Source organism: Crotalus tigris, unplaced genomic scaffold (assembly GCF_016545835.1).
Source record: "Crotalus tigris isolate CLP2741 ecotype Arizona unplaced genomic scaffold, ASM1654583v1 scf7180000018549.3470463, whole genome shotgun sequence".
NCBI classification, from domain to species: Eukaryota; Metazoa; Chordata; class Lepidosauria; order Squamata; family Viperidae; genus Crotalus; species Crotalus tigris.
Window position 1 is genome coordinate 1544900 of NW_024097072.1, and position 27999 is coordinate 1572898.

Genomic DNA, 27999 nt, shown 5'->3' on the forward strand with positions numbered 1-27999 from the left:
TGGGCCGCGGCATGCCAGCAACCAATCTGCATAAATAAACATCCGCAAAATGCAGGCAACACACAAAACCATGCACCCTCCGGTCCATGGAAAAACCTCTTCACAGAACCGGTCCCTGGTGCCCAAAAGCTCTAGGCAATAGCAATAGCACTTAGACTTATATATTGCTTAACAGCCCTCTAGTGGTTTACAGAGTCAGCATATTGCCCCCAATAACCCGGGGTCCTCACATTAACGACCTTGGAAGAATGGAAGGCTGAGTCAACCTTGAGCCGGTCAGAATCGAACTCCCGACAGTGAGCAGTGAGTTAGCCTGCAATACTGCATTCTAACCACTGCGCCACCATGGCTCTGTGGTTCAGGACTACCTGTATTTAATGTTTATCCAGGTGGCACTTTCATCTATTCTCTTTTGACTGAAGGGAAAGCCCAAATAGTTTGCATAATAAAACCAACAGTCTACAAGCAGTGGGAAAAGCCTTGCTACCTTTGGGTTCCAACCCACCTCCATGACAAAGGTTTGTTTTCTTTTACCTTTTCCAAACTGCCAGGCACAAGCAATCGGATCCACCCATGAAGGGCTCAAATTGACTACTGTATTCTACTTATAATACAAGAATCTCCCTAGTCTGCTTGTTTTCCCTTGGGGTATGTAGAGGGGCCCATCTTGCAGCTATGCAGTGACTCAAGACTAGTTCCCCACTTGATCCCTCCTCCTTGCCTGGCTGGTAATTTCCCAACACCAACCCTAACGAATTTTCTCCTCCGGCCCACTGGCAGTTAGAGGGCAAGTCCCTAACAAAAATCAGAGAATTTCCCCTTTCTAAAAGGAAATTTTGAAAAACTATTATTAGACTATCCCTAAAACTCAGGGGAAATGTAAACAGTCATTTTTGTTTTTCTAAATTGTACAATAACTGGGATTTGGTTTGGTTTCGGGTTTTTTTTTTTTCTTCATTTTTCCCTTCCATGTCAAGAGTTTCTCACATTGGTTCAGTAATTCAGAAAATTAGCACCGCCACTTTGAATGCCATATCCCAAACAGAGGGCAGAGAATGCACAAGAGGCTAATATACATGCAAATGTAGACACAATTAATTTGTGTTCTTTCAAGAGAAAAATACAAGGTGCCGTTCCCTAGTTACTGCCTTGGTCGCTGACTGAATAAACGTTTTTGTGTTCTGCAGTGGTGAGCTTGTGAGGTAACAGATCGAAGTCAAATGAAAGTCTGCATCAATTCGCTGTATTTTTCTGTTCATTCTAATGTCTGAGCATATTGCACAAAGCAAAGTTGGCTCAAGTTGTATCCTGGTGTCTGTAATATCTGGGTCTCTCAGAAAGAACATCAGGCTTCTACCCTTTATACATCCTATTGATAAATCAACTGCTTTGACAATCTTTGGTCATACTTGAATTCTGAGGAAATTTAGATTAAAATACGAACAGAACTTAGCTGGGCAACAAAAACTAGTAAAGAGTGACCCAAAAAATGAAAACAAAATGGCAATGAACTGTAGCATTCACTAGAACAGGGCAAAAGGGAGGCAAAAGATATATGGGCAGTCCTCCACGTACGACCACATTTGACCCCAAAGTTTATGTCGCTAAGGGGGAAATTTGTTGAGTGAGGTTTGCCCCATTTTACGACATTTCTTGCCACAGTTGTCAAGTGAATCACCACAGTTGTTGAATGAGTCACAGCGCTGTTAAGTGAATCTGGCTTTCCCATGGATTCTGCTTGTCAGAAAGTATCACAAAAGGGGATCACGTGACCCCGGGACGCTGCAACCGTCATAAATGTGAGTCAGTTGCAAGCATCCGCATGTAAACCACGCAACCGTGGGGAATTGCTACAAGGGTTGTTAAGTGTGAAAAAAAGGTCATAAGCCACTTTTTTCAGTGCCGTTGTAACTTCAAACAGTCACCAAACGAACTGCTGTAAGTTGTGCACTTACAACACTGCATTAATTTCTTAAAGTAGTTCAGGGTTATTTGAAGCAAAAAATTCAGGCTCCCAGTTCTTTAATAGCAAATGAAGAAGTTGTATTTGCAATACCTTCCTGGTAATCAGGAGGAAGATTTTTTTTTTTACAGTATTTGTATACATCTGTCATTCCAGCATATATTTATGGATAGCTTTGTTATATATATAGGTTGGATAATAATTCTCCCTGCCTATAGACAATATTGAGTCAGATGGAGCAATGGTTTGACTTTGTAGGAGGCTACTCCCTGTGTCCTTTAATGAGCTGGCCCTGCTATTATTATTAAGTTAGCTTTATTATCTCTAGTTCTGTCATCTCGATATAATATAAATATTTATTAAGCCCTTCGACTGGGAAGATGGGAGAGAGAAGATGCTTTCAAGCCACAGCTGCATCTGCGTTTACCTCAGAGGAGGCACCCACATACAAAGCTTTGCAACCGTGAGATTAAAGATGCTCAATTATTTCATTTATTTCTTTATTAATCATGTTTTCATGCCTGCCCTCTTGCACAAAATGGCATTGGGCGGTGTACAATGAAAAGGAAATTAAAACTGCACCTTTTGTAAAAGACAGCATTTGCAAACTATAAATAAGAAGTTTCCCTTTTGTTTTCTCTAAAGTGAGTTAATCTGGTCATACGTTATGGAAAAGGAAGGAAGTAGCTTCTGTCTGACAGGCATGGTGGGTACTAAAAGATTCCTTCTCCGGTTTCACATAGGGCAGTAAGAACAGACAAGACAGGACCAAGAAGAGGAAGTAAGTGACTCTGAGTGTCAGCTGGACACAAAGCCCTGGCCCTGGGAATCCTGATATAGCTCACACCATGTTCGTCCGTAGTCTTCCTGGAGGGCCAAGCACAAATGTTCCCACAAAAGCAAAGTCATCTGTGGCACAAAACTCCACTGAATTGTCATTAAAGGTATTGTTTTTAATCCTTCTAACAGTGTTTCTAAACCTGGGCAGCTTTCAGCTCCCAGAATTCCCTAGCCAACAGGCTGACCGGGAAATTTTGGGAGCTGGAGTGTAAACGTCTTAAAATTGGTGAGGTTGAGCTATACTGAGTATAATATCAACATTGTGTACATCATTCAGAGTCAGAAAGAAAGAAAAAAAGAAAGAGAGAGAGAGAGAGGGAAGGAAGGAAGGAAGGAAGGAAGGAAGGAAGGAAGGAAGGAAGGAAGGAAGGAAGGAAGGAAGGAAGGAAAGATGCATATGTACTCTTGCAGCTAGTCTAAAATATAACCCCAAGAATGATGCCTTAAGACTAGCAGAACACCTCAGACAAAGGTCCATCTTATCCAGTTCTACTTTAAGACTACTGATGTCTCTGCTAGCAAAATGAGAGCAAGGTGTTCTGCCCACATGGACTGTCTACTCTATCAGTAAATGTTGGCATTGTATCTGGTAGCATTCCTTCAATATCCAAGCTAAAACATCCAAGGTGGGCCACACACCCATTTCCCAGGTTCTCTCATCCAAAAGTGATGATCCTATTCTAACAAGGAGTTACCTGGATGGGCATGCAACTCCTGCCCAGAGTCCACTGAAGTTGGACGGCCAACAAATCTAAACATAGCAACAACAACCACTTGAATACCACTGTCATAGGCAACATCACCACCAGCCAACTGCCAAAGGCAGCTTTACTTGGAACGGCTTATATACTGCAATGGTGTCTTTAACACCACCTGACAACACCATCTGCCTATCGCTGGTCCTTGGAAAGGACTGGAAAGGTGGATAAAAATGCCCAGTCCTGTCTAAACATCTGGCTGCTTGTGCAACAAACCATAATAATAATACTCGGAACAGTTTATCTCCTAACAGGATACCTCTAATAACATGCAGTCTGAACATCTGGTTGATGACGTGAATAATAATAATAATAATAATAATAATAGTAGTAGTAGTAGTAGTAGTAGTAGTAGTAGTAGTAGTAGTAATAGTAGTTTTTCCCTCACCTTTTCACAACAAATCTCTAAGAGTGATCAGGCTAAACAGAGAGAGCACACAATGGATTCAAAGTCCACCAGCAATCTTCACAGCCAACTAGCAAGTTAATCTGAAGTCTAACATTCTAATAACGAGATCACAGTTACTCTCTCTTTGCAGATTCTCCACACTGAGACATCAATGCACACACCACAAAAGCAGGAAATCCATCCTTGCTTTGGCAAGCAGAGAAAATCCAACAGGAGCAGCGAGTGAAAAGTGCAAACTTAAGACATGCGGACTTTAACTTTGAAAAACAAAGTTTCGCAGGCTGAGAGGACTCCACTGAAGCAGCTGGAAATCCATGCCAAGACAAGTCCTCAAATGCTCATCTATATTTAATTTATGCCCGAGTCCCCATAAAATTTGAAAAAAAGGATTCAAAGCCAGGCTGGGCAATCAACAGCACTTTTGTGACTACTAGCAAGAACTTTAGAAACAAAAGTATGTTTATTGTATTTCTTGTTAAACAATTAGAGCAGGGGGGTCTTCAAACCTGGCCCTTTTATGACTTGTGGACTTCAACTCCCAGAATTCCTCAGCCAGGCACGCTGAGGAAGTCCACAAGTGGCCAAGTTTGAGGACCCCTGGTCTAACTGGAACTTTCCTTCCCGTTTCCCAAGTTTGAAGACCCCTGAATTAGAGAGTTCAATTTGCACAACTGCAGGTGGAAAGAAACATGCTCAGGAGACCTACCTTTTCATTGGCCTCTCTTGAAGGAAAGTGGGCACTCAAGTTAAATCTATTCCCCTCGTCCATCTCCGAATTGAGATATGATCAGACAAAGCCAAAAGCTGACACAAGCCTGGAGCATCATCTCAGATAAAAGCTCACAAAACAGAAGATGACGCTAAAACAAAGGTCTCCCAGACAGCTCGCTATCAAGTTCAGGAGTACAAAGTGACAGCCTTTCCTTCTTGTAACCAGAGTTGGGGGTGGAGACTCTAGTAACCACCTTTTAACCACAGAAGCTTAAGCACAGGATGTTCTGGAATGCACAGAAAGGTTCTGGGGCACGTGCTAACACTTCAGCTAGTTGGACATGCTCAGTCTGAGCTAACAACGCCTTTTTGCTCTGCAAACAAGCTCGGGTAGATGTCCTCAACATTAATGTCCAGCTTTCTCAGCAAGGCCCTTTGAAAAAAAACCAGGTTGACTTCTTAGTGATGTAGCTTCTCTGGTGCCAGATGTTGCAAAGGGGAAGGAGATCTTGTTCAGGAACTTTGGGTGGTGGTTAGAGGGACAAGGACAATCCTTTGTGGGCTGAGACTGGGATCTTGATGAAGACTCTGGATTGATTGACCCACAAAGGCCTCAATTAGGCACCCAACATAAGGGTAGCCCCAGTTGATCCAAAATACCACATTCCTCTGCATGATATTCTTTTAGTTGATTGCACTGTGATTTGTTTTAACATATAGTCAAGGCCATGGTTTTCCCTCTTGCAATGTATGGCTATGAAAGTTGGACCATAAGAAAGGCTGAGCGACAAAGAATTGAGGCCTTTGAACTATGGTGCTGGAGAAGACTCCTGCGAGTCCCCTGGACTACAAGGCGATCAAACCGGTCAGTCCTAGAGGAGATCAACCCTGACTGCTCTTTAGAAGGCCAGATCCTGAAGTTGAAACTCAAGTGCTTTGGCCACCTAATGAGAAGGAAGGACTCACTGGAGAAGAGCCTAATGCTGGGAAAGATTGAGGGCAATAGAAGAAGGGGCCGACAGAGAATGAGGTGGCTGGATGGAGTCCCTGAAGCAGTACGCGTGAGCTTAAATGGACTCCAGAAGATGGTAGAGGACAGGAAGGCTTGGAGGAAGGTTGTCCATGGGGTCGTGATGGGTCGGACACGACTTTGCAACTAACAACAACGTCAAATAAACCAGCACTGGCTAGTGGTGCACATTGCAAGAAACCACAACTGGGGATGGCTCAGTTCAAGGCCTAAGACTCCATGCGCCATGCACAAATCTTACACTCAAGGTTTTTGATCAGACGCCAGGCTTGCCCTGGTCACTAACATGTCTTCTAATGCCTTAGACTAAAATTTCAGCAGCTGTGGAAAACAGAAGCTTCCTGGAAATGTGCCCAGGCCTGACACCGAGACCCAGCAATTTTGGGCAGCTTCCAGTGCTTGCAGTTTCTTTTTCAGGTGATGATGGAGTGTGAAGTGAAACTCTCAAGAAGGCATCGGTTAAGCACGGTGGAGATTGCGCTCCTACTGTGGAAAAGCAGCACACACTGCACCCTGTAGAAATGCAAAGGGATGGGAAAAACTGTGATTCCTGCTTAGTGCTGCCTCTTAATTTGTCTGGGGAGGGGGAGGTAAAAGAAGTAACGGGGGAGCGGGGGAAGCTTGCATAAGGCTTCCTGAAATTTCAAGCTTCTGCTTCAGAGGTGCAAGTAATGAATTGATAAAAAGCTTCACATGTATTCCCTTTTCCTGTACAATATCCAGCGAGAGGGGCTAGTCCAGGGGTCTTCAAACTCGGCCCTTTTATGACTTGTGGACTTCAACTCCCAGAATTCCTGAACCAGCCACTCTTAGGAAAGACAACAAGATTACATTCAAATAGATAAAATGCGTACTTTGGATATTATATTTTGTTATGAATTGAGACAAGGGAAGTCTTGGTTACCTAAAGCCTGAAAATTATAAATATTGAAGGCTAAATTGGAATATTGATGAGAAACTAAAAATTGGGTAAAAATTAGTAACAGGATATGGATTGGTTTTTTTTAGAAAGATTTTATTGGGTTTTTTTATCAACATATGTTAATTTTTCCAATCAACAGGTTGTCTGGAGTTTGCTATGCTAACACAGGTTCAATTCCTAATCCTTCGTTCTTTCCTCTAGCCAACAATAAAATAGGCCCCAAATTTGATAACAGTCTGTATCTTCTTTATCTTTCAACCTCATAGTTAATCTGTCCATCTCTGCACATTCCCATATTTTCCTGATTATTTCTTCTTCTGATGGCAATCCTTCATTCTTCAGGATATGGATTGTTTATGAAGACTGAATGTAATTAAGATACGTATAAGCTAAAAATTTATTGAATAAATGTAATAATGATGTTTTTACTGAGTTGATATAATAAGAACTGTACTAGCTTGAATACGAAATGGTCAACGTTAAGGGGAAAAAGAGAAGAAATATCTGATCTGGTAACTTGAGATTTGTACTAAATATTTTGTTATCGAACCATTGATTAATCCAGTCATCACATTGCTTTTTAAATACTTAAATGTAAAATTGGAAAATTAATAAAATATTATTTTTTAAAAAAAGATTCATTCAACCTTGCGTCCATTCTAATACTTCCAAAAGTTCCATAACTTGCTTTAAAGCGCTGCTTGTTTGCCTAACCTCCGTTTTTAACGGCTGCTGGACCAGTCATGTTGAACAAGGATAAACGATGTTCAGACAGAAACTATATTTGCTATACCATAAGTAAAAAAAACCCCCCTAAAATAGGCCTTCAGTTCCTTTTAAGAGAGAAGCAGAGGTGTTTGAGGCACTATAAGCACCATGCTAGGTCATCCATCCGGAGAGAAAGGGTGGGGGGAAGGTTAGTTGGCTGGTTGATTTACAACACTGTGATATTACTATTTTTGCAAATTCAACTTCCTTTTATGAAATTCTGCTGTGCGTATGTGCCTGATGGCACAAACATGAGTGTACGTGCACACAGCTTCACTTGCCACACACTAAGCAAGCAGCCCACAACCCACTTTGCAACTGTTATACCAAGGAGAAGCACTTACCCCTGCAAACACTTCCCCTTCCCCCCCTCCCCCTGTAAAACCATCACCGCCAACAGCAGAAGATAAGCTAAAAAAAATATATCAAGGACTTGGAAAACCACATTCAGCTTGCTTGGGCAGAGAATCAAGGAGGCGTCTCTTTAAAATGTTTAAATGATTTGGATGCAAATGGATGTTGACATAGAATTTGTTTCTTCCTATCTATATATAGATATTAACACGCGTGCGCGCACACTCACAGACACACACACACACACACACACACTGAGAGAGAGAGAGAGAGAAGAGAGAGAGAGAAAGAGAGGAGAAAGAGAGAGGAGAAAGAGAAAGGGGGAAAAGAGAGAGAAAGAGAGAGAGGAGAGAGAAAGAGAGAGAGAGAGAGAGAGAGAGAGAGAGAGAGAGAGAGAATGTACTTCCTTTCCCAGGCAAATAGATTCATCAACTGTCATTTGTACAACTATTTGTGATAACTAAATGACTAAGGTCCATTCAATCTGTCTGCATTCAATTCTCAATTACTCCCCACCCAGGTAACAATGACATCCAATACTCAAGAGACAGATAGCAATCAGCAATGGAGAACGTGGAGTTTTGCAGAAGTACGGTATTTAAAAAAAAGAAAATAGAATACTAGATGGAGAGACTTAGACAACCCAAAGAGAACAAAGCAAGCTTCTTGGGGACAGAGTGCTCACTGTTTACTGGGGAGGAAGTAAAGAAAGTAAAAAAAAAAAAAGAGAGAGAGAGAGAGACGATTGGATTCAAGAGTCTTACAAAAAGCAATCTAAAAATCCTGCCATATAAAACCATTTTTCTGAAGATCAAAATCTTGGCAGGAAACAATGTTCCCAAGATAAATCTTTGAAAAGATTCTTCTAAGAAAAATGCATTCTGCAAAGCAAAACTTTCTCTTTATTTGAAGCCAACATCTCTGACCTCCACATGCCCACAGTCCGCTGAAGTGGACAACTACATCAAATCCAATAATTCTACTGGAATCATGGAGCATAGCACAGAGTTTAGTCTGCTGGAAGGATACTTTTCTGATGGGCTGGGCCAGGGGTAGGCAACCTTGGCTCTTTTATGACTTGTGGACTTCAACTCCCAGAATTCCTAAGCCAGAAAAGGAGGAGAAGAGGACAGGGGAAAACTGTTGTGGAGATCACCTGGTAGTACCCACCTCCCACTTGCAGATCTCCAAGCAGGGGACAGAAATCTGAGAGACGGGCCTGGGGTCTGAACATCTGAACTCACGGGGGATGTGGGGGACCAGTGCAGTCCAGTAGGTCATAACTGCATGCCTTGCTAAGATCACACTTGGAATATTGCATCCACGTTTGGTCACCATGATACAAAACAGATGTTGAGACTCTAGAAAGAAATGCAGAGAAGAACCACAAAAATGATCAGGGGACTGGAGGTTAAAACATATGAAGAACGGTTGCAGGAACTGGGTAGGTCTAGTTCAGGGGTAGGCAACCTTGGCTCTTTTATGACTCGTGGACTTCAACTCCCAGAATTCCTGAGCCAGCTATGCTGACTCAGGAATTCTGGGAGTTGAAGTCCACAAGCCACAAAAGAGCCAAGGTTGCCTACCCCTGGTCTAGTTTAAAGAAAAGAAGGACCAGGGGCGACATGAAAGCAGTGTTCCAATATAAATATCCAGTGCCCCAAAGAAGAGGGAGTCAAGCTATTCTCCAAAGCCCCTGAAGGCAGGACAAGAAGCAACGGATGGAAACTAATCAAGGAGAGAAGCAACCTAGAACTAAGGAGAAACTTCCTGACAGTTAGAACAATTAACCAATGGAACAACCTGCCTCCAGAAGCTGTGAATGCTCCAACACTGGAAGTTTTTAAGAAGAGACTCAACAGCCATTTGTCTGAAGTGGTATAGGGTTTCCTGTTTGAGCAGGGGGCTGGACTAGAAGACCTCTGAGTCCCTTCCAGCTTCATTCTGAACTGAATTGAATTGGATATATCTAGTCTGGTGAAAAGAAGGACGAGGGGGGACCTGATAGCAGTGTTCCAGTATCTCAGGGGCTGCCCCAAAGAAGAGGGAGTCAAGCTGTTCTCCAAAGCCCCTGAAGGCAGGACAAGAAGCAACGGATGGAAACTAATCAAGGAGAGAAGCAACCTGGAACTAAGGAGAAACTTCCTGACAGAACGATTAATAAAATGGCTTGTCTCCAGACGTTGTGGGCGCTCCAACACTGGAGGTGTTTAAGAAGAGATTGGACAACCATTTGTCTGAAGTATAGGGTCTCCTGCTTGAGCAGAGTCCAGATACCTCCAAGGTCCCTTCCCACTGTTACTGTTGTTCTGCTAAATGGGAAAAGGTGATTTCACTCTGTTGGCAAAGCATTGAAACCTCCAGCTACACAAAAAGACTTTCGGATGAATACAGCAGTTAAACTAATCCTCTTTCATCCCAGGGAACGCAGCCAAGTTCCTAAGTGTCTTCAGTCTGCTCAGCTTCCTCTCCTAATGTTCAACCACACGGTGACTTATCGATTGCAAAGGAGGAAGACGCCTGCTACGCACACACAGAAACCGACTAACCTTTGCCCAGGACAGAAATAGTGGGAAGAGGAAGAGTGGATGTTTGGCTGCAAAGCACCCACAGCAACATCTAAAGAAGAAAATTTCTCGGCTATCCGTGCCTGGACATGTTTACCTATCAACCTTAAAAGAAGTTTTCCCAAGGCTGCAGATAAGCCTTTATAGATTATATATGGGTACCGGGTTTTGTTTTTTTTTCCTTCAAAAGCATACAACAGGTGCAAGATAAGTAGCAAGTTAAACAGCAGAATGTTAAAAATGGAAGAGTTTTTCCCCACCCTAACCTGGGGATGCAACTAAGTTTTACGTGTCAAATTTCTACCTGTCAGGCTGAACTAAAGAAGCCCTGCCTGAAAAGAAAAATAAAATGGAAAGGATCAAAAAAAGAACAGAGACTATGAGAGACCCCTTAACAATATCTGATGGAAAGGAAAGAGACACAGGTTATTCATTTGTAACCACTGTTTGCATAAAGGTTGTTATGGCTTTCATTGTAGCATGATAGTTAAGGAAAGCTTCTAATCCAGAGGTCCCCAACCTTTTGGGCACCGTGGAGAAAGGTTTTTCCGTGAACCAGAGAGTCCGTGGTTTTGTGTGCTGCCTGCATCCCGCGGATGGGGCTTTGTTTGTGCAGACCGGTTGCTGGTGTGCTGTGGCCCGGTACCGGTCCACAGACTGGGGATTGGGGACCCCTGTTCTAATCCACTCTTGGGCATACAAGCTGCCCAGGTGACTTTTGAGCTGGTTCCTTTCAATCTCAGTACAACAAAAAGGCAGTCCTTAGGTCAGTGGTGGCGAACCTATGGCACGGGTGCCAGAGGCGGCACTCAGAGCCCTCTCTGTGGGCACGTGCGACATCGCCCCAGACTAGGCCTTCAGCTGGGTTTTATAAAACCTTTTCGCTTGGGGGCTTCCACTGCCGTGTACAAAAAAAAAAGATTCAGTCAATCAGTCACTTTCAACTTCTTGCGGGGAAAAAAAAAAGATCCTGCAAAGTTGGAATTGATTGATTAAACTTTTTGGTCCCGCCCAGTCTGCTGTTACCACCGCAGCCACGCTCACCCAATGGGCCACACCCACCCGGCACCCGACGATGCATAAGTGGGTTTTGGGTTGCAGTTTGGACACTCAGCCTCTAAAAGGTTCGTCATCACTGCCTTAGGTCAACGCTGCTAACATCGGATGTTCTTGCTTTGACAACAGATGGAAATGTAGCCATCTTTTCTCTATCGCTTTTAGAGTGCGTTGAAGAAAAGCGTGAGCCAGCCTTGGGCCCAGGGTCTGAGCTTGCTGTCCTTTACAAATGGTTAAATGATGAGCATTTTGAAGCTGCCTCCTTATATGTTCTAAACCAGGGGCGTCCAACTTGGCCAACTTTAGGAATTGTGGGTTTCAAATCCCAGAATTCTCCAGCCAGCCACGCGTGGATTTGTTTAGGACAGGAGTGTCCAACCGGGGCAATTTTAAGACTTGTGGACTTCAACTCCCAGAATTCCCCAGCCAGTCATGCCTGGATGGTTGGGGAATTCTGGGAGTTGAAGTCCACAGAGTTGCCCAGGTTGGACACCCCTGTCCTAAACAAAGTTCCTGCCTCCTCTTCTTGGCTGCCTACAGACCAGGTCTCAATTGTATAGGCGGTCCTCAACTTACGACCATAACTGAGCCCAAAATTTATGTTGTTCAGTGAGATATTTGGTCCGTGAGTTTCGTTGCACTTTACGACCTGTCAGAAGGTCTCAAAAGGAGATCACATCACCCCGGGATAGTGCAGCCGTCGTAAATACGAGTCAGTTGTCAGACGGCCGAATTTTGATCTCATGATTATGGGGATGCTGCAAGATAAAAGCCACACTTTTCAGTGCCGTTGTAACTTTGAACGGTCCCTAAATGAACTGTCGTAATTCAAGGACTACGTTCAATCTGAGGAGCAAAAGAGAAGCATACTTTAAAAAAAAAAAGTGATGCCAAACTATCAGATTAGCCGTTGAAACTGGCCCAAGTTTTGGTGAGCCAAACTCAAATCCTCGCACTCACATAGCATGCAGCCCTTGACCAGCCAGCCACTTCTCTTCCTGTCCTAATCTCATCGGAGATAATGCGGGAGGGGTTACACACGTCCGGCTTTCGGTTCTCATAGAAAAGGAAGACGTGCCAGACAGCCAAAGGCTGGCAAGTTTCAAGGTAACTGTACAACTGTTCTATTTTGGTGCCATCGAAGTAGCAGGCAATGCGGACAAATTGTCAGATAGGGAACAAGGACAAAGCCCAGGGTAAACTGCCCCTCCCCCCACGGATCGTAAAAACACGTGGGTAGTCCTCAACTTACAACCTAGAACTAAGGAGAAACTTCCTGACAGTTAGAACAATTAACCAGGGGAACCACCTGCCTCCAGAAGCGGTGAATGCTCCAACACTGGAAGTTTTTAAGAAGAGACTGGATAGCCATTTGTCCGAAATGGCATAGGGTTTCCTGCCTGAGCAGGGGGTTGGACTAGATGACCACCAAGGTCCCTTCCAACATCATCATCATCATCATCATCACCATCATTATTATTATTATTATTATTACAACTGAGCCCAAGATTTCTGTTATGGTGCGAGATGGTTGTCAAGCGGATCTCACCCCATTTTACAACCTTTTTCGTCACGGTTGTTTAAGTGAATCGTTGCGGTTGTTAAGTTAGGGGCACGGCTGTGAAATGACTCTGACTTCCCCCATTGATTTTGCTAGTCAGGAAGTTGCAAAAGGGAATCCAGTGAACCCAGTCACCAAGCATCTGAATTGTGATCATGTGACCATGGGGAGGCTGCAGCCGTCATAAATGTGAAAAATGGTCATAAATCACTTTTTTTCAGTGCCATTGTAGCTTTGAACAGTCATTAAACCAGGGGTAGGCAACCTCGGCTCTTTTATGACTGGTGGACTTCAACTCCCAGAATTCCTGAGCCAGCCATGCTGAGAGGAAAGGGAGAGGTTTCTAAGCTGAGTCATGCTGGCCCAGGAATTCTGGGAGTTGAAGTCCACGAGTCATAAAAGAGCCCAGGTTGCCTACCCCTCACTAAATGAATGGCTGTAAATTGAGGACTCTCTGACTCTCTGTAATTTGCCATTTCAGAATACCCGTAGCTTCGAAAGAGAGCAGACTATAACCTGCAACAACCATTTGCACCTTTCATCAGACTCAAACCCATTCAGATCCACACACACACCCAGCCTTATGGCAGCTCCTTTGCAGTGTTTTGCCTCAAAAAGGAACTGTTTTTCTTTGTCCAAATGGTCTTTCTTTTCCTTCTCGCAATCTAAACTAGAACGTGGGAGAGGCTGAGTCAGATAGCAGGGAAAATATGAAGAGGGCTTTAAAATCCCCTTTTGACAGGAATCCCAAAAACAGTATTAGAAGCCTCCTCCTTGCCAGCACCTGCCTTGCCAAAAGGTTAAAAAAAAACAAAAAACCAAGGATGAATTGGCTCAAAGAATTGGGTCTTTCTGTTGGAAATAAAAATGGCAGGCAAGGAACCCCAATCTCAACACAGGTATGAACGTTGTGATCTCTATCCATATGGGGTGATATCTTTTTCTTGAACAGAATCTGGGCAGTATATATATGTATGTATGTATGTATGTATGTATGTATGTAGGTCTTTGGTTATTCGGGTTTTCTCCCGCATCAAATTGGAAGTGTCTTGGCGACGTTTTGACGAAGTCCCATTCATCATCTTGAGGCTGGTGTTTTCGGCTTCGTGCTCCTAGAAGCACGAAGCCGAAAACACCAGCCTGAAGATGACGAATGAGACTTCGTTGAATCGTCACCAAGACACTTCCAATTTGACGCGGGAGAAAACCCGAATAACCAAAGACCTACATACAAACACCCACGAAAATCTCAGAAAATAAATATATATATATGCATATGCATATACATATACATACATATACCTATATATACATACATGCATACACATATTTTTTGGGTTGCTAACAAACAGTTAGATTTCTTCCTCCCATTTTTGGGCCGACAGGGTGTATCAAAAAACATTCAAGACACATACACACATATATAATACACACATACACATATATACATATATATAAATTTATATATGTAAATTTTCTTTCCCATAATATATAGGGAGTCCATCAACTGGGTTAACAGAACCCCGTTTGAGAACCAGTTTGGTATAGTGGTTAGAGCAACCAGCTACAAACTGGAAGGCTGTGAGTTCTAGTCTCAGGCACAAAGCCAGCCGGGTGACCTTGAGCTGGTCACTTTCTCTCAGCCCTAAGAAGGAGACAATGGCAAACCACTTCTAAAAACCAAAAAAACCAAAAACTGCATGTCCAGGCAAGTCTCCAAGAATCGGCTATGATTAAACGGAGGAACCACCACCAAACAAACTCACTGCATTTAAACTTTTTAGATCAAACTTTTTTATACTTTTTGGCTCAAGCCTGCTGCATTTGAGGACCGACCTCTTATTTTAACCATATAAATATTTGCAGGGGAACTGCTTCTGTGACCCACTTTTTTTTTTTATCAGACTGCAAATCAGCTTAAATTCCGGTGGCACCACTAAGCAACCTAAAGGCAACATTTGTATATACCTATAAAAATATATATTTCTGACAACAAACAGAATATATTGAGCCTACTCAAAGGATACTGAGTTTCACTTAGAAAAGCAAACAAACAGCCATTTGGGAAAACAGGCTAGCCTCTTTGGCCTCACAACCCAGCACATTCGCAGCTAAGTCAACTTGCGCACCTGATACCTGCTAGACCTCCTAGAGAGAATTCACAACTCCAGGCTTTCACCAGCTCTGACTGCCATGCTCCTTGACGGGGAAGCTGAATACACCAAGCAACCAGGTATTGGCAGAGAAAACTTTGGGCTGGAAGTTCCCTGTCTCTAAAAGGATCCGAATGCCCTGGTTTCGGGGCTGCAGATCCGATTCCCCTTGGAAAACCCCAGCACAAAAAAAACTGTGCCATGGGGCTCGGGGTTGGAAAAGTGGAGTCCAAGAGAAGGCAAGGCCAGGCCAATTAGTCCCGAAGCCAGGGGTAGGCAACCTCGGCTCTTTTATGGCTCATGGACTTCAACTCCCAGAATTCCCGAGTCAGCTGCGCTGACTCGGGAATTCTGGGAGTTGAAGTCCATGAGCCATAAAAGAGCCGAGGTTGCAATGCGCCTTCGTTGGGTTGCAAGTCTCTTTCTCTCTGCTCTGGGTGCAATTTAGCCTCCCCTTCTAAGAAAGGCTTCGCTCGGAAGAGGGGAAAAAAAAAAGAGACAAGGCTCAAGCGGAACTTGGCCAAGACTTGCCCCAATCCTACGGCCACTTCCTCGGCTGCAAACTTGCCAGAGCTTCCCCGGGCGGACTTCTTAAAGCGCCTTCTCCGCTCGTCTGGCTTAAAAAAGCGCCGGCAGGAGCCGCACCCTTCGGCCCGGAGCGCAGAAGCCTCGGCTCCGCTCGCGCCCACTGCCGCTCCGGAGCCCCGGCTGGGAAGGCTGGCTGCTCATCTTCCACTCCGGGCCCTCCTCGCCTTCCGACCCATTGCGCCACCTTCACATCCTCCAGCGGCGCGCCCGCAGCTCCGGCCCCTACGCGGGTGGGTGTGTTCGGACGCGCGCAGCACGCACAGCCCCAGCCCTCCTCCTTCTCCTCCTCCTCTTCCTCCTCCCCTGAAAAGGGCATCTAGTCGGTCCCTCCCCGACAAGGGAAGGCGCCCTCTCCAACCTGACGCTCCCACCGGGTCCCAAGCGCCTTCCTGGGCCGGCCCGGTGGGGCTGCTGCTGCCCACCCTCGCCTCCCCTCTCCAGCCCCACGCGAGGCTCTCCCGGCTCCCCGGGGTGGTCTCTTCCAGCCCCACCGTCCGAGCGCGCCCGGCCAGACTCACCGCCCTGCGCGCTTTGGGGCTGGCGTGGGGGCTCCAGCCGGAGGACCCACCCCGCGCGCACATGGCCGGGGAGATCCGAGCGCCGGGCAGCCTGGGTGCAAAGCGCCCGTCTCTGCGCGTCGGCCCCGAGGATCGCGCTGCCTTGGCCGCCGCGGCTTTTGGGGGTTGTTATGATGATGATGGTGATGATTTTTCCGGGTTCGTTGCGCTTCCCATTCGCCAGAGCCAGCCCCGGATGTGAGCGCCGGGAGCGCCCGCGGAGCCTTGGCCATCGCCCGCCTGGCTCCGGACGCGCGGCCTCCTACCGCGACGGCCCGGCGGGCCCGCGGGTCTGCCGCTTCGGTGGGCGGCCCGCGGCATCCTGCCTTCCGCGGCGAAGCCGGCCAGAGCGCGGCTCACGCCGGAGCCCCCAACTTTTGGGGAAACTTTTTTTTTTTTTTCGGAGGCGCTGCTCTGCCGCCAGCCGCAGCCCTGCTGGAGCTCAGCCGCCGCGGCGTGTTTCTTTCTCGAGGCCCCCTTTAATAATAATAATGATAATGATAATAATAATAATAAAGTTGGCAGGGATCTTGGAGGTCATCTAGTCCAACCCCCTGCTCAGGCAGGAAACCCTATACCATTTCAGATAAATGGCCGTCCAATCTCTTCTTAAAAATTTCCAGTGTTGGAGCATTCAGGCAACCAAGATTTAAAGGAAAGTGGTCAAATGGGGCAAAACCTGCTTAGCGACTGTCTTACTTAGCTGCAGAAAACTTTGGGCCCGCACTTGTTCAGTGAATGGCTGCGGTTGTTAAATGAGTCATACGGTTGTTAAGTGAATCTGGGTCCCGCCTTGACTTTGCTTCTTGGAAGGGCCACAGAAGGAATCCCCAGGACCCCAGCATGCTGTGACTGTCATAACGATGAAGCAGATGCTAAGCGTCTGAATTTTGATCCTGTGATCATCGGGATGCTGCAATGGCCGTCAGTGTGAATAATAATAATAATAAAGTTGGAAGGACCCTTGGAGGTCATCTAGTCCAATCCCCTGCTCAGGCAGGAAACCCTATACCATTTCGGACAAACGGTCATGTCATTTTTTTTCAGCGGCGTTGGAAGTTCAAACAGTCACTAAAGGTGCTTTTGTAAGTCGAGGACTTCCTGTAATGTGCAATGGCTTAATGAGATGATCCAGTTTAGACAACAAATTAAGACATAATAGGCTTGTTTGGTTTCTACTAAGCTGCTGTGACTTGTAAACCATTTTTTTAATAGAATGGGGAGTTGTGTAAACCTTGTCTTTGACTTAAGAGCAAAAGAGCTCTTGATATTGGGGTGTAGAATTAAGCCTGGGAAGAACGAGTTCAAGTTCCCTTTTAAGAAAGTTTCCTATCCTCATAAAGGCTTGGAAAATTAGCCCAGAATTTTTCTGACATGTATTATTTCTGAACACAAAATTTCCAGGAAGCATTTGCTGGAAAAACTAAAATCTATAGATACTTTTTTTTTGCTGTTAAAAGAAATAGTTATATATTTGCTTATTTGTTTGCTACTTTTTAAATCTGCAAAGTGATAGAAGTATCCTGGGCAGATTGCAATTTGATCCTAATTATTGACGGTGGTCTTTACCCACTTTTAAACAGCAATTTGACAGAGAGCTAAGCAAACTTGATAGGAAATTAAAAAGTTGGCAGGAAAACGGAGAAGCCATTTGAGATTTACTAGGGCAGCAGAACTAATGTTTTATTTAAGTTTGAATTATCCCATCGATACCAGCCACTTTTCCTAGCATTAAAAGCAGTGGTGGGATTCAAATATGTGAACAACCGGTTCTCTGTGTGGATGCTGCTTCTGGAAGTCCATTCTGGGCCTGGGCAACAAAAAATTAGCTACCGGTTCTGCCAAACTGGTGCAAACTGGCTGAATCCCACCACTGGTTAAAAGTCACCATGTGCTTTGTATACTATGGGATTTATGACAAATTTTTGGAACACATTAAGGCACATTTAGTTTTGTTTGCTTTAACTCAGTCAATAAAGCTTACCACACAGGCATTATTTATTTATCAAAATCAAGGGCACAGCATTATCAGTCCAGTTCGACCCATTGTGGCCATTACCAAACTTAGTTTAACACCACGTGTGAATCGAGTTACTGGAGGAATCATCCCTAGGCAAAATTTGGCCTATGAAGCTATGTCTTTTTTTTTCCAGCAGGAGACTGGCTTTCCTGACAGCACATCCCAAAGAAGGCAATATGCCAAGAAGACTCAGCAAAATTAAGAAGAAGGGGGGGGGGAAAGGGCCAGGAAAAAAAAATCTATCCTGCTGGAGGAGGAGAACTTCCAGGGCAAAATATGCATGAATAATATATCTCATTTTGGGGGAAACTTTGCCTTTAGAGACAGATTGCAAAAATGGGGCCGTTTTCTGCTCCCCAAAAGATGTCCAGAATGTGAGCCCTGAGTGACAACTGTCGTACCCCTCGATTTTGCTAGTCTGGTTGCCCTGTAGGCAGCCAGCAGAAAAAATTATCTAAGCAGGGTGGAGATTTGGTATTATCAATACTCTAAAAACTTACCCTTTGTGTGGCATCGTTCACTATTTTTTGCAACAGCTTTGACATTGTGAGACAGGAGGTCATAAGCTACAGGAGTGAGGTAACTCGTGCCACCTTTGTTGTCAGAACTGTTTTGGGTGCTGATATATTCCCCTGCCATTCTCTGGTTCTTATGTGGTTTGCTTTAAGTTTATGTCCTAATTTTCTTTCAAGGTCCGTTTCTTGGCTAACGGCAGTGAACAGGGATTCCGTTCAGGACACAGGAATTTCAGCCTGGATTCACACATCTGTGAATCAGTTTATTTAACCAGGGTTTGTGAAATGAACTAAAACCACGGACGTTTGCGAAACTGCAATGTCAGAACTTGCAGGAACTTTCTCTCCCCCCCCCCCGTTTATTCTGCTCAAGAGCCTCCTTCTCTCCTTTTAGATGAGATGCAGTTTCCTCACTTAAGTTTAGTTCTCTAGGATCTCCTTTGAATTTCTTTTTCAGTACTCACTTCCTGCTTCCCCCCTCCCAATAACTGTCATGTTCCGTACTTTTAAAATCCAAAGCAGGCTGCCTTTTGCAGATCTTGTGACCGCCCGAGATCTACATTTAAAACATATTTTCCTTGCAAACATCAGATAGGAAGAGATCACACATTATGCTGCAGAACTATTTATAGAGCTTGGAAAGTTAGTTGCTTCTTACCAAATGCAGCCTCTTTGTTGAAGCTCTGCTTGCCCCTGTTCGGCTGGGCCAGAGATCTGTGCATCTAACGGCTGCCTGTGAAGACGACCCCCCTTTTGAAAAATAAAAATAAAAAGAAGGCTGTGTGGCTTTGGGGATTTTTGACTGTTCATGCTTCTGAACACAGCACTTTCTGCTCATCTTTGCATAAGTCTCTTTTGTGGCTTGAGCATGTGATCCAATTTGCTAAGTTGCTACGCAACCATCAGTCCTCTTTGGCTTGGATCTAACAGAATTGGTCAGGCAGAAGTCAAGGTCATTCATGCCTGGAAGATTTGAAGTGGGACTGAAATTCCGGAAGAGAGGGGAGGAGGGAGGGAGAAAGAAAAAAAGGAGAAAGGAAGAGGAAAGATTATCATGATTTCTTTCAGCTGGTTGGATTGAAATTTAGGGAGGAAGGAAGGGAAGGAAGGAAGGAAGGAAGGAAAGGATTGTTGTGATTTTTATTAGCATGATTCCAAAAAACTAAGTGGGTAGATTTCCACAAGTAAGAAATCAACAGTATCTATTACTAACTTAATATTCTATATGCTTTAAAGACATAGCATTATTTCTTAGGCCCTAATAAACAGTGTTTTTTTAAAAAAATGACACTTTATTGTAAACATAGCCCTTTTATATTTTTCAAGATGACAGTAAAGAATAAAGATCAGAGTGCTGGGAATCCAGATCACTTAGCTTGAAAAATCATGGTAGGGATAGAGAAAAGTGAAATATTGAAACACACCATAAAGAGGAACTTTCCCTTCTCCTTCCTTAAGTGCTGATCAACTTTACTGTTAGATCATGCTTTTCTTCCCAAGCTATAATCTGTTCCCCTGTATTTTCCTTTCCTTTCCATCACTGGCAGACATATTTACATTGTTTAAAAGAAAATAAGGCTCCCACAAAAATATGTGTGTGTGTATGTGTGTGTGTTTGTGCGCACATGGATTGAAATCTTTGGTAGTGCACCTAAAAAGAGAGCAGTTCTCTCAGGGCTGCCATCGGCTCTTCTGGCAGTGCCCATTCTTCCCTAGAGGATGCCAGGACGTAATAGGTGGCTTGCCATGCAAATTAAAATGTCCCTCTCTTCTCTGGTTGCCTTTGACCAGGTATCACCAATTGGCACCCCCAAGTAAATAATGCAAACTTCCACCCCTAAACCTCAAGAGCGGTATGGTATTTTTCCATTGAAATTTGGCTGGAACCTGGTCTCCCCACTCGTAATCCTACATCTTAGCCAGCCATGACATTAGGATGCCAGAGAGGGGCTACCCAAAGTCTAACAGAGGCAGAGAGGAATACTAGACTGAACACTTCGACAACTAGGGCTCTGTCACGTTCCAATGTTTCTCGCAACTGCTGCTTCACATTTTGCCAGCTGCACAAGAGCCGTGGTGGCGCAGTGGTTAGGATGCAGTATGGCAAGCTAATTCTGCCCACTGCCAGGAGTTCGATCCTCACTGGCTTAAGGTTGACTCGGCCTTCCATCCTTCCGTGGTCGGTAAAATGAGGACCCAGATTGTTGGGGGCAAGAGGCTGACTCTGCAAATATCTTAGAGAAGGCTGTAAAGCACTTGTGAAGTGGTACATAAGTCTTAAGTGCCATCTTGACCACGACCTCACAGTATATTTCTATTAGCCTCTCTAACGATAGTAATCTTTCAAAGCCACAGAAGTCTTGGATCTTGCAAAAGATTGCAAATGCTTGTAGGAAAGCTGTGTCCAGCCTATGGAGTTGGGTAGCATCAGGGCCATCTGGCGGCACTTTTTTTCCCAGGCGACAGCTCACAACTTAATATCTTTGAATAAAATGGGTGAATTGGAAAATAACATGTTTGTTTTTTAAAAGAGTAACTATAGATGGGACCTGGATAACGATGTCCTTTTGCCTGGGTTTTGCTGCTGAGAAATTACAAAAACGGATGGCATCTCTTTATCCTATAAACAGAGATAAGTTTGGAACCGACAGCCAAATCTAGTTTCCGTATTGGTTCTCCTGCCCTGTGGAATGTGCTTGCAGCCCTCACATGGTGGCCCACCCTGGCTGGTCTGTCCCTTTCCCTGAAAACAGCTGCCAGAGAAGATTCACATCTGCAAAGTTAAACTTGGCTTACGGTTGAATTATGGATGGAGATTATTAACATCTCCAGGGAGAAGCAAATATGACAGAGAGCTTCCTAATTATAAATGTTCTGAATTTAGATGGACAAAGTGTTTTCCTTGGCAATCTTGACACCGTGTGAAGGTGTAGTACAGGTAATTCTTGACTTAACGTCCACAAGCCCAACATTTCCATTGCTGTGCAAGGCAGCTGTTGAGGGAGGTTTGTCCCATTTTGCAATCTTTTTGCCACAATTACAAAATGATCGTTACGTGAATTTTATTTCCCCCAATGACTCCTTATCGGAAGCGAGTTGGGAAGGTGACAAATTGGTGATCGTGTGACTCCAGGGCAGTGCAATTGTCCTAATTTTCTGACAGTTGCCAGGGCCCAAATTTTGATTTATTGGACCATAGGGATGCTGTAAAGGTTGTGTGAAAACCGGTTATAACACACTTTTTTCAGTCCTGTTGTATCTTCGGTCACTAAATGAATGCTTGTAAGCCAAGGGCCACCTTTTTTTTTTTGGCTTATAAAGTTTCTTGCCACATTTACCATTTCAGTGGCCAATAAGATAGAATTGTCGAATATGTCTTCCACCCAAAGGGATTAAATTTTAAGAATCAGCAGAGATGGGAGACTAATTTTTGTGCAGATCTTGTAATCGTTTGCAGTTCTTAAAACGTATTCCACTTGAAAATTAATCCTTCTATCTTAAATGGAGAATGCAATACTCTGGTCATTAGTTTTATGGTTTAAATGAGGAAGGGGCTTCATTCATCATGCTTGTGATCTGGTGAACAGAAAGATGAGTGGGTTCATGTAACACCCTAAGTCCAAAGTCCCCAACCCCTGATCTTTGGACCGGCACCGATCTGCGACATGCCAGGAACCGGGCCGCACAAATAAGCACAGCCCCATCAGCAACTAAAACCACAAGCCCTCTGATCCACAGAAAAGCCTCTCTCCACGGCACTGGTCCCCAAAAAGGTTGGGGGGCCACTGTCCTAAGTCACAAATCATGGTTTAGAAAACATAATGTCCGAATCCATTTTGCATAGGACAATAGATGTGTCCAGGTTTACAAAAGATCTCCTTTACAAAGACATTTACTGATGGAGACTATTAATAAGAAGCAAGGACCCTTCAGAAATAATTTTCACTGTTCCCACATTTGAATATTATTAGTCATCTCTGGAGATCTCAACTATAAAATGTACAGAAGAAGATCCAGGAATATTTTTGAGCAGAAGAGTTCTGCAAGAAAGAGTGGGGGGAAATAACTTTTAAAAAAAGCAAGAGTAGAAAGATGTTTAATTGGTTGCTGCAAGCATTTAACTCAAAAGGTATCCACCTTTCTGCACCGGCCATATACACGGTAAACAGTTGCGCATAAAATTGAAGTACACATTCAGCCTTGTGGAGAAGTGTGCCACATTGTTTCATGTAGATGTTGTGCTTTTGCATAGTTGTAAGTATGTATATATAGGTATCAAAATCTGTAGATGTCTGTCAGTGTTAGAAATAAATAACATACAAATTATGTATTGTAGCCAAGGGGAAAGAACATTGGTTTTATTCAGGCAGTGGAGAGGATGGGGAAAAATATATTAACGATCAATTTTATTTTATAGGGAGGGGGAAGTATAACTCTTACAAATATGTACCTGACTTAGAAAAGGGAGATTATCATATACTGTATATATATATATATATATATATATATATATCAAATATGTAAAGCTGGCAAGTTAGAGATCTCCACTCTCCCCACCATAAAAGCTTGCAAAGTGCCTTGGATCAGGCACTGGAGCACTCTTTGATGGATGATAATATGGAAACCAAATAAACCTGTGGCACAGGCAAATGCTCTCAGCATTTGTACCCAGACGGATAGCAGTAACTCGCTTCATAGGAGTAGGCTAACTCCTTTGTGCAAAAGGTGATTGCAATGAAAAAAAGAGAGAAAGGAAGAGATGCTTAAGAGCCAGAAAGAAAGACATCTCATTCATTGTGATCTGGAATTAAAGTGGATCTTCCAACCATAATCAGCTGTCAAGAAAGGATACAGGAAATTGGACTCCCCCCCCCCAAAGCTAGAGTTGATCCTTGATACATGACTAACTCAGTAATGTCACTGACTCGTGTATCCTCGTGATACAACCGGCATTGTAGATTTATGGTGGATTGTTTTGGAGAATGTCCTGCCCCGGAATGGGACAATTTGCCTCGGCCAACCCACCACGGTCAACTCATCATGGCCAACACAACGAAGGACAACTCGCCATGGATCAAGTCATCGTGGGACAATTCAACAATTCAATTGAATTCTTTAAAATAATTTTAAGAATTATTTTAACGTCTCAATATTAATGTAACCCTTGTCCTGCAGTAAGTTGTTCCATGATGAGTTGGTCATGGCGAGTTGATCACAGCCAAGTTGGCTAAAGTGAGATGGCCATGGCGAGTTGGCTAGGGCGAGCTGTCATAAGACCCATCCTGTCTTCCACAAATCCTTTTCCATGCAAAAAATAGATTCTAGCGTTGCCTTTTATAACACAGCAACCTTTCAAAAATGTTGGGCGCCAAAGCCCAGAAGGCATGGAAGAGGCCAAGGTGGTGATGCAGAACGGGCCATCAAAACATCTCCCTTTCACATCTCCAGGTAGAGATAGCAACCTCTTCTATTAACACTTTCACCGTGAAGATCATCATAAACCCATAATCTCTCTTGCAAGTGATGGGGTTGCAGCTGTGTGCTTTAAGTGGCCGAAGCTCTGTAAAGTGTTTAGACAGCTCAAAAACAAGAACAGGGTAAAAGTGGGGCGACTTCAGTCAATGTGAACGATTATGGAACAAATGGTGTTTGCCTGCAGCTTCTTTCTGGCTGAAAATGGATCATGTGAGACACCTACATAGGATAAGCAATCAACCAGGTGCTGCTGGAAAGATGTCGGTGATCTGCAGTGCGTCATATCGCTTTTAAGCATGCAATTGTTAAGAGCAGGGCTCTTCTTTCAAGTCATTTTGGAAACAGGACAGATTGGCGGAAGCTACAGCTGGAGATGGAGGAGATTTTACGGAGAGAATTAGCAGCCAGTCTGAGTAGCACTTTGCCACACAATGCTATATGAGGTGCAACAGGTCTACAGACTTCAATCCCACACCCACATACCAGCACACAAAATATACAACAGACACACCCATGCGCGCACACAAAATTTTCATATCTGAACAAACTATAATAACCATATTATAGTTAATAATACCATTCCTTAGGAATCTTCTTTGCCCACCCTTTAGTGGCATGCTTCAGAGGCACAAAACAAGAGAGCATTTGGCACAGTATGCAGGTGAAGACACACACCTACACAAATCACACCACAGACAAAAGTGCAACCACTGAATACCCAGCCAACAGCTGGAGGATGGTGTTAAACCATGAAGCTCGGGAAGAAGACACAGGATTGCTTGCTTTCAGGTTTTTTTAGTTCCCATCATTCCTGCCAAATTGGGGTTGATGCAACTCCATTGAACCTCTTGAAGGCCACAAGATCTCCATCCCTGAGTCAGCTGAAGGATGCCACTAGTACAGCTGCTAAAGTGATCAACACCTCACCTGTAGGACCATTGTTTTATGGGAACTGAAAACAGGTCTCCCAAAATTATAGCAAGACAACTCTTCCAAATGCTATTCCACAGGGCAGAATCTTTTGCGTGATGAGGCCAACAAAAGTTCCTAGATCCATATCCAGATCTGATATGCCAAGATCCCAAAAGCTCTGGGTCCAAGGAATTTGGCCTGGTATAAACTTTTGATTGTATCTCGGCTCTGTTCGACGATAGCCACCTCATTGGGAAGCAGCAGCACAGCAGTTGGACCAGTGATGTGTGATAGCAAAGTGCAGAGGACAATTTTCAGTTGAAAGATAATCTCATGAGACATCAGTATGAGAAAGTGGTTTCAAACATGCTTGAAAGTAGAGTTCCTACTCAGGAATGGCACATCCCCCTCAGAAATAGAGGGGTTTGTATTGGTCGGATGAGAGATTTCATTCTGTATCTCTGAAGGCTAGAAGCTTCTCATTGGGTCCTCTCTAGGTGTGTTGCACCACAATTCCAATTATTTCCAGCCAGCACTGGCTGGGAATAGTGGACATTGCCACACAACAGTTCTGGAGAGCAATAGCTTGGAGAAAATAGCCTAAAACCCTCACAACATGTTCAGAAATTGCAAGATGGAGACATGGACCATTTTGATAGACCCCAGAAATGGAGCTTTTCTCTCCATGCATGATGGCTTTGGATGGTTCCCTAGTGTAGCTTCTCTCCATGTGTGACTAAGAAAGACAACAATCCACAGAATGGATTGATCTCTGGAACTCCCTTTTTACAGCAAGACTTCATGAAAAAATCAGCCCAAGTGGAATAGCCATAGAGGATCTGTGCTACGAATTTCAATACCTGGTCACCGCAAGCTTTGAATCCGCAGGCAGAGAAAAATCTCCATTGTTTACTTGATACAGCCAGAGTAGGCAAGAAGCCAACACCAACATGATACAACAAAATGTTCACACCAGCCATCCCAAAGGGCACCTTGTAGATGTGTTGCAATTATGAATCTCAGTTCTGGGACCGGCAGCTCCAAGATCTGGATTGGAGCAACTTGGGGCCTTTATGAATATCAATTCTGAGAGTTCCTTAGTGGATTAATCACAAGGGTCCGATGTTTCACCATAAAAGGGGAAAATCTGAAAAGGTCTCAAGCCCAAAGGCAAGAACACTTGGCTGATGACATTTTTGTGGTTATCGCAAAACTTGCCAGGACAATTGCAGTTCCTGGTCAGATATCCGTTTGAATGATCTCAACTATGAGTAGGGAATGTTCTTTGCAAATGATTTTAGTTTTTGAAATTATATCCCAAAAAGAAAAAAAAAGGCATGGGAAGAAGCTTCAGTCATCAGAACTTGGAAGAAGGAGATTTGATGTGTATTTCTTCACTTGCTCTCCGTTGTGTTCCATTCCCTGCTCTTTGTCTGGACAGAGAAAGCTGCTAACACAAGGAATGGTTGGTGTGTGTGTGTGTGTGCTGTGTCTGTGTGTGGGTTTCTGCGTGTTGTCTTTAGGGATTTCTAACAGTTGCTCTTCTTCATTCATGTTCACTCTGTGCATGTTCTCTTCAGGTGAATGGTGGACCGCTACACTCTTGCTGTTGTCTTAAAGTGCACTACGTCAAATCCCAAACCGGCTGGCCGTACCTCTTGTAGAGACTCATGGCTGCTAACACAAGGAATGGTTGGTGTGTGTGTGTGTGTTTGTGCTGGGTCTGTGTGTGGGTTTCTGCGTGTTGTCTTTAGGGATTTCTAACAGTTGCTCTTCTTCATTTATGTTCACTCTGTGCATGTTCTCTTCAGGTGAATGGTGGACCGCTACATTCTTACTGTTGCCTTAAAGTGCACTACGTCAAATCCCAAACCTTTTTTAAGAGACTCGTGGCACCTTATATTAACTTCCCCATCCCAAGTGCTTTTCAGAGAGGCAGATTCCAGCATCCCAAACCCCCCAATCTGGCGCCACCATGGCTGGGAGAACAGCTAAACTCAAAGTCCTCATGTCTTGTAACCACGCAGGACTCTGAAGGCTGCCTGTAGGATTTGTGGATTTCTCGTGGCCTATATTTTCAGATTTACACAGCTCATGACACCATGAATCGAGGCGCCTCAAGCTCTGTGTGGGTCAAGACAAGGAGTTCCTTTTCTCCATGGCTAACTGCGATTTGCAAAGATGCCATGCTCCCAGGAATACTAATTCCTTTTCATCTGGACATTTTCCCTTTGAGGAACAATGGCCTCTGCCTTGGCTTTGCCCCTTGTGCTTTTAGAGGCAGCTGAAATCATATTCCACTTGTGTCCTTCCTGGGATGGTACTAGTGCAAGCAGGGGAACGTATTCAATTAAGCTGGTCTTCACACTGAATTATCTGCAATGCTGCTCTCTCTGTAGGTGACTGTCCTTGAGGCACTGATACAGCAGCTTCTGTGGGCCAAAGCCTCAACCAAGTGCAGAAACTCTTCTGTGCAAAACCATCAACATTGTGTCCCTGCTTCTGTCCGTTGGCTTCATGCAGTCAGGAGAGCCTGCAAATACTGAATAGACAAAGGAGGTTTACACAGCAGGAAATGAGCACCGGGCAATCATCAGTTCTCTTGCAGATGGTAGTCCTTTGATAACAGAAGCATGTGCTTTTTCTTGCTGCCGTGAAGAAGGAAAAGATTATTTCTGGAAAGAAAGTAAGGCAAGATGCTTGCTGGAAGATACAGACAGACAGCAGGGAGAAACCAAGATGATAGACGTTGGGTCATCAATCGGTCTTTCCTAACTTGGCAATTAGCTCGTCACAGATCTTGGTCAGCTCTTCAATTTCCTGGTTCTGCAAAAAATAAA

At 44.1% G+C, this 27999-nt stretch overlaps 2 protein-coding genes across 11 annotated transcripts in view; both read right to left on the reverse strand.

The window, feature by feature from the left end:
* Window positions 1–19557, reverse strand: part of PLEKHA2 (pleckstrin homology domain containing A2) — a 55663-nt gene extending 36106 nt beyond the window's left edge. The window contains exon 1 of one of the 5 annotated variants that reach the window (XM_039354238.1): window positions 19431–19557. The gene's annotated coding sequence lies outside the window, so the exon portion shown is untranslated. Of the gene's footprint in view, window positions 1–4676; window positions 4896–15623; window positions 15900–16198; window positions 16476–19430 lie in introns of those variants that run through there. The other 4 variants (XM_039354235.1, XM_039354237.1, XM_039354234.1 and 1 more) reach the window with 4 other exon arrangements.
* Window positions 19558–22852: 3295 nt separating this feature from the next.
* TACC1 (transforming acidic coiled-coil containing protein 1) overlaps window positions 22853–27999 on the reverse strand; it is a 59102-nt gene continuing 53955 nt past the window's right edge. For all 6 annotated transcript variants that reach the window (XM_039354244.1, XM_039354245.1, XM_039354243.1 and 3 more), the window contains one exon: window positions 22853–27985. In XM_039354244.1, the coding sequence (XP_039210178.1) occupies window positions 27917–27985 (69 nt within the window). In that variant the 3' untranslated portion in view covers window positions 22853–27916. The remainder of the gene's footprint in view (window positions 27986–27999) is intronic.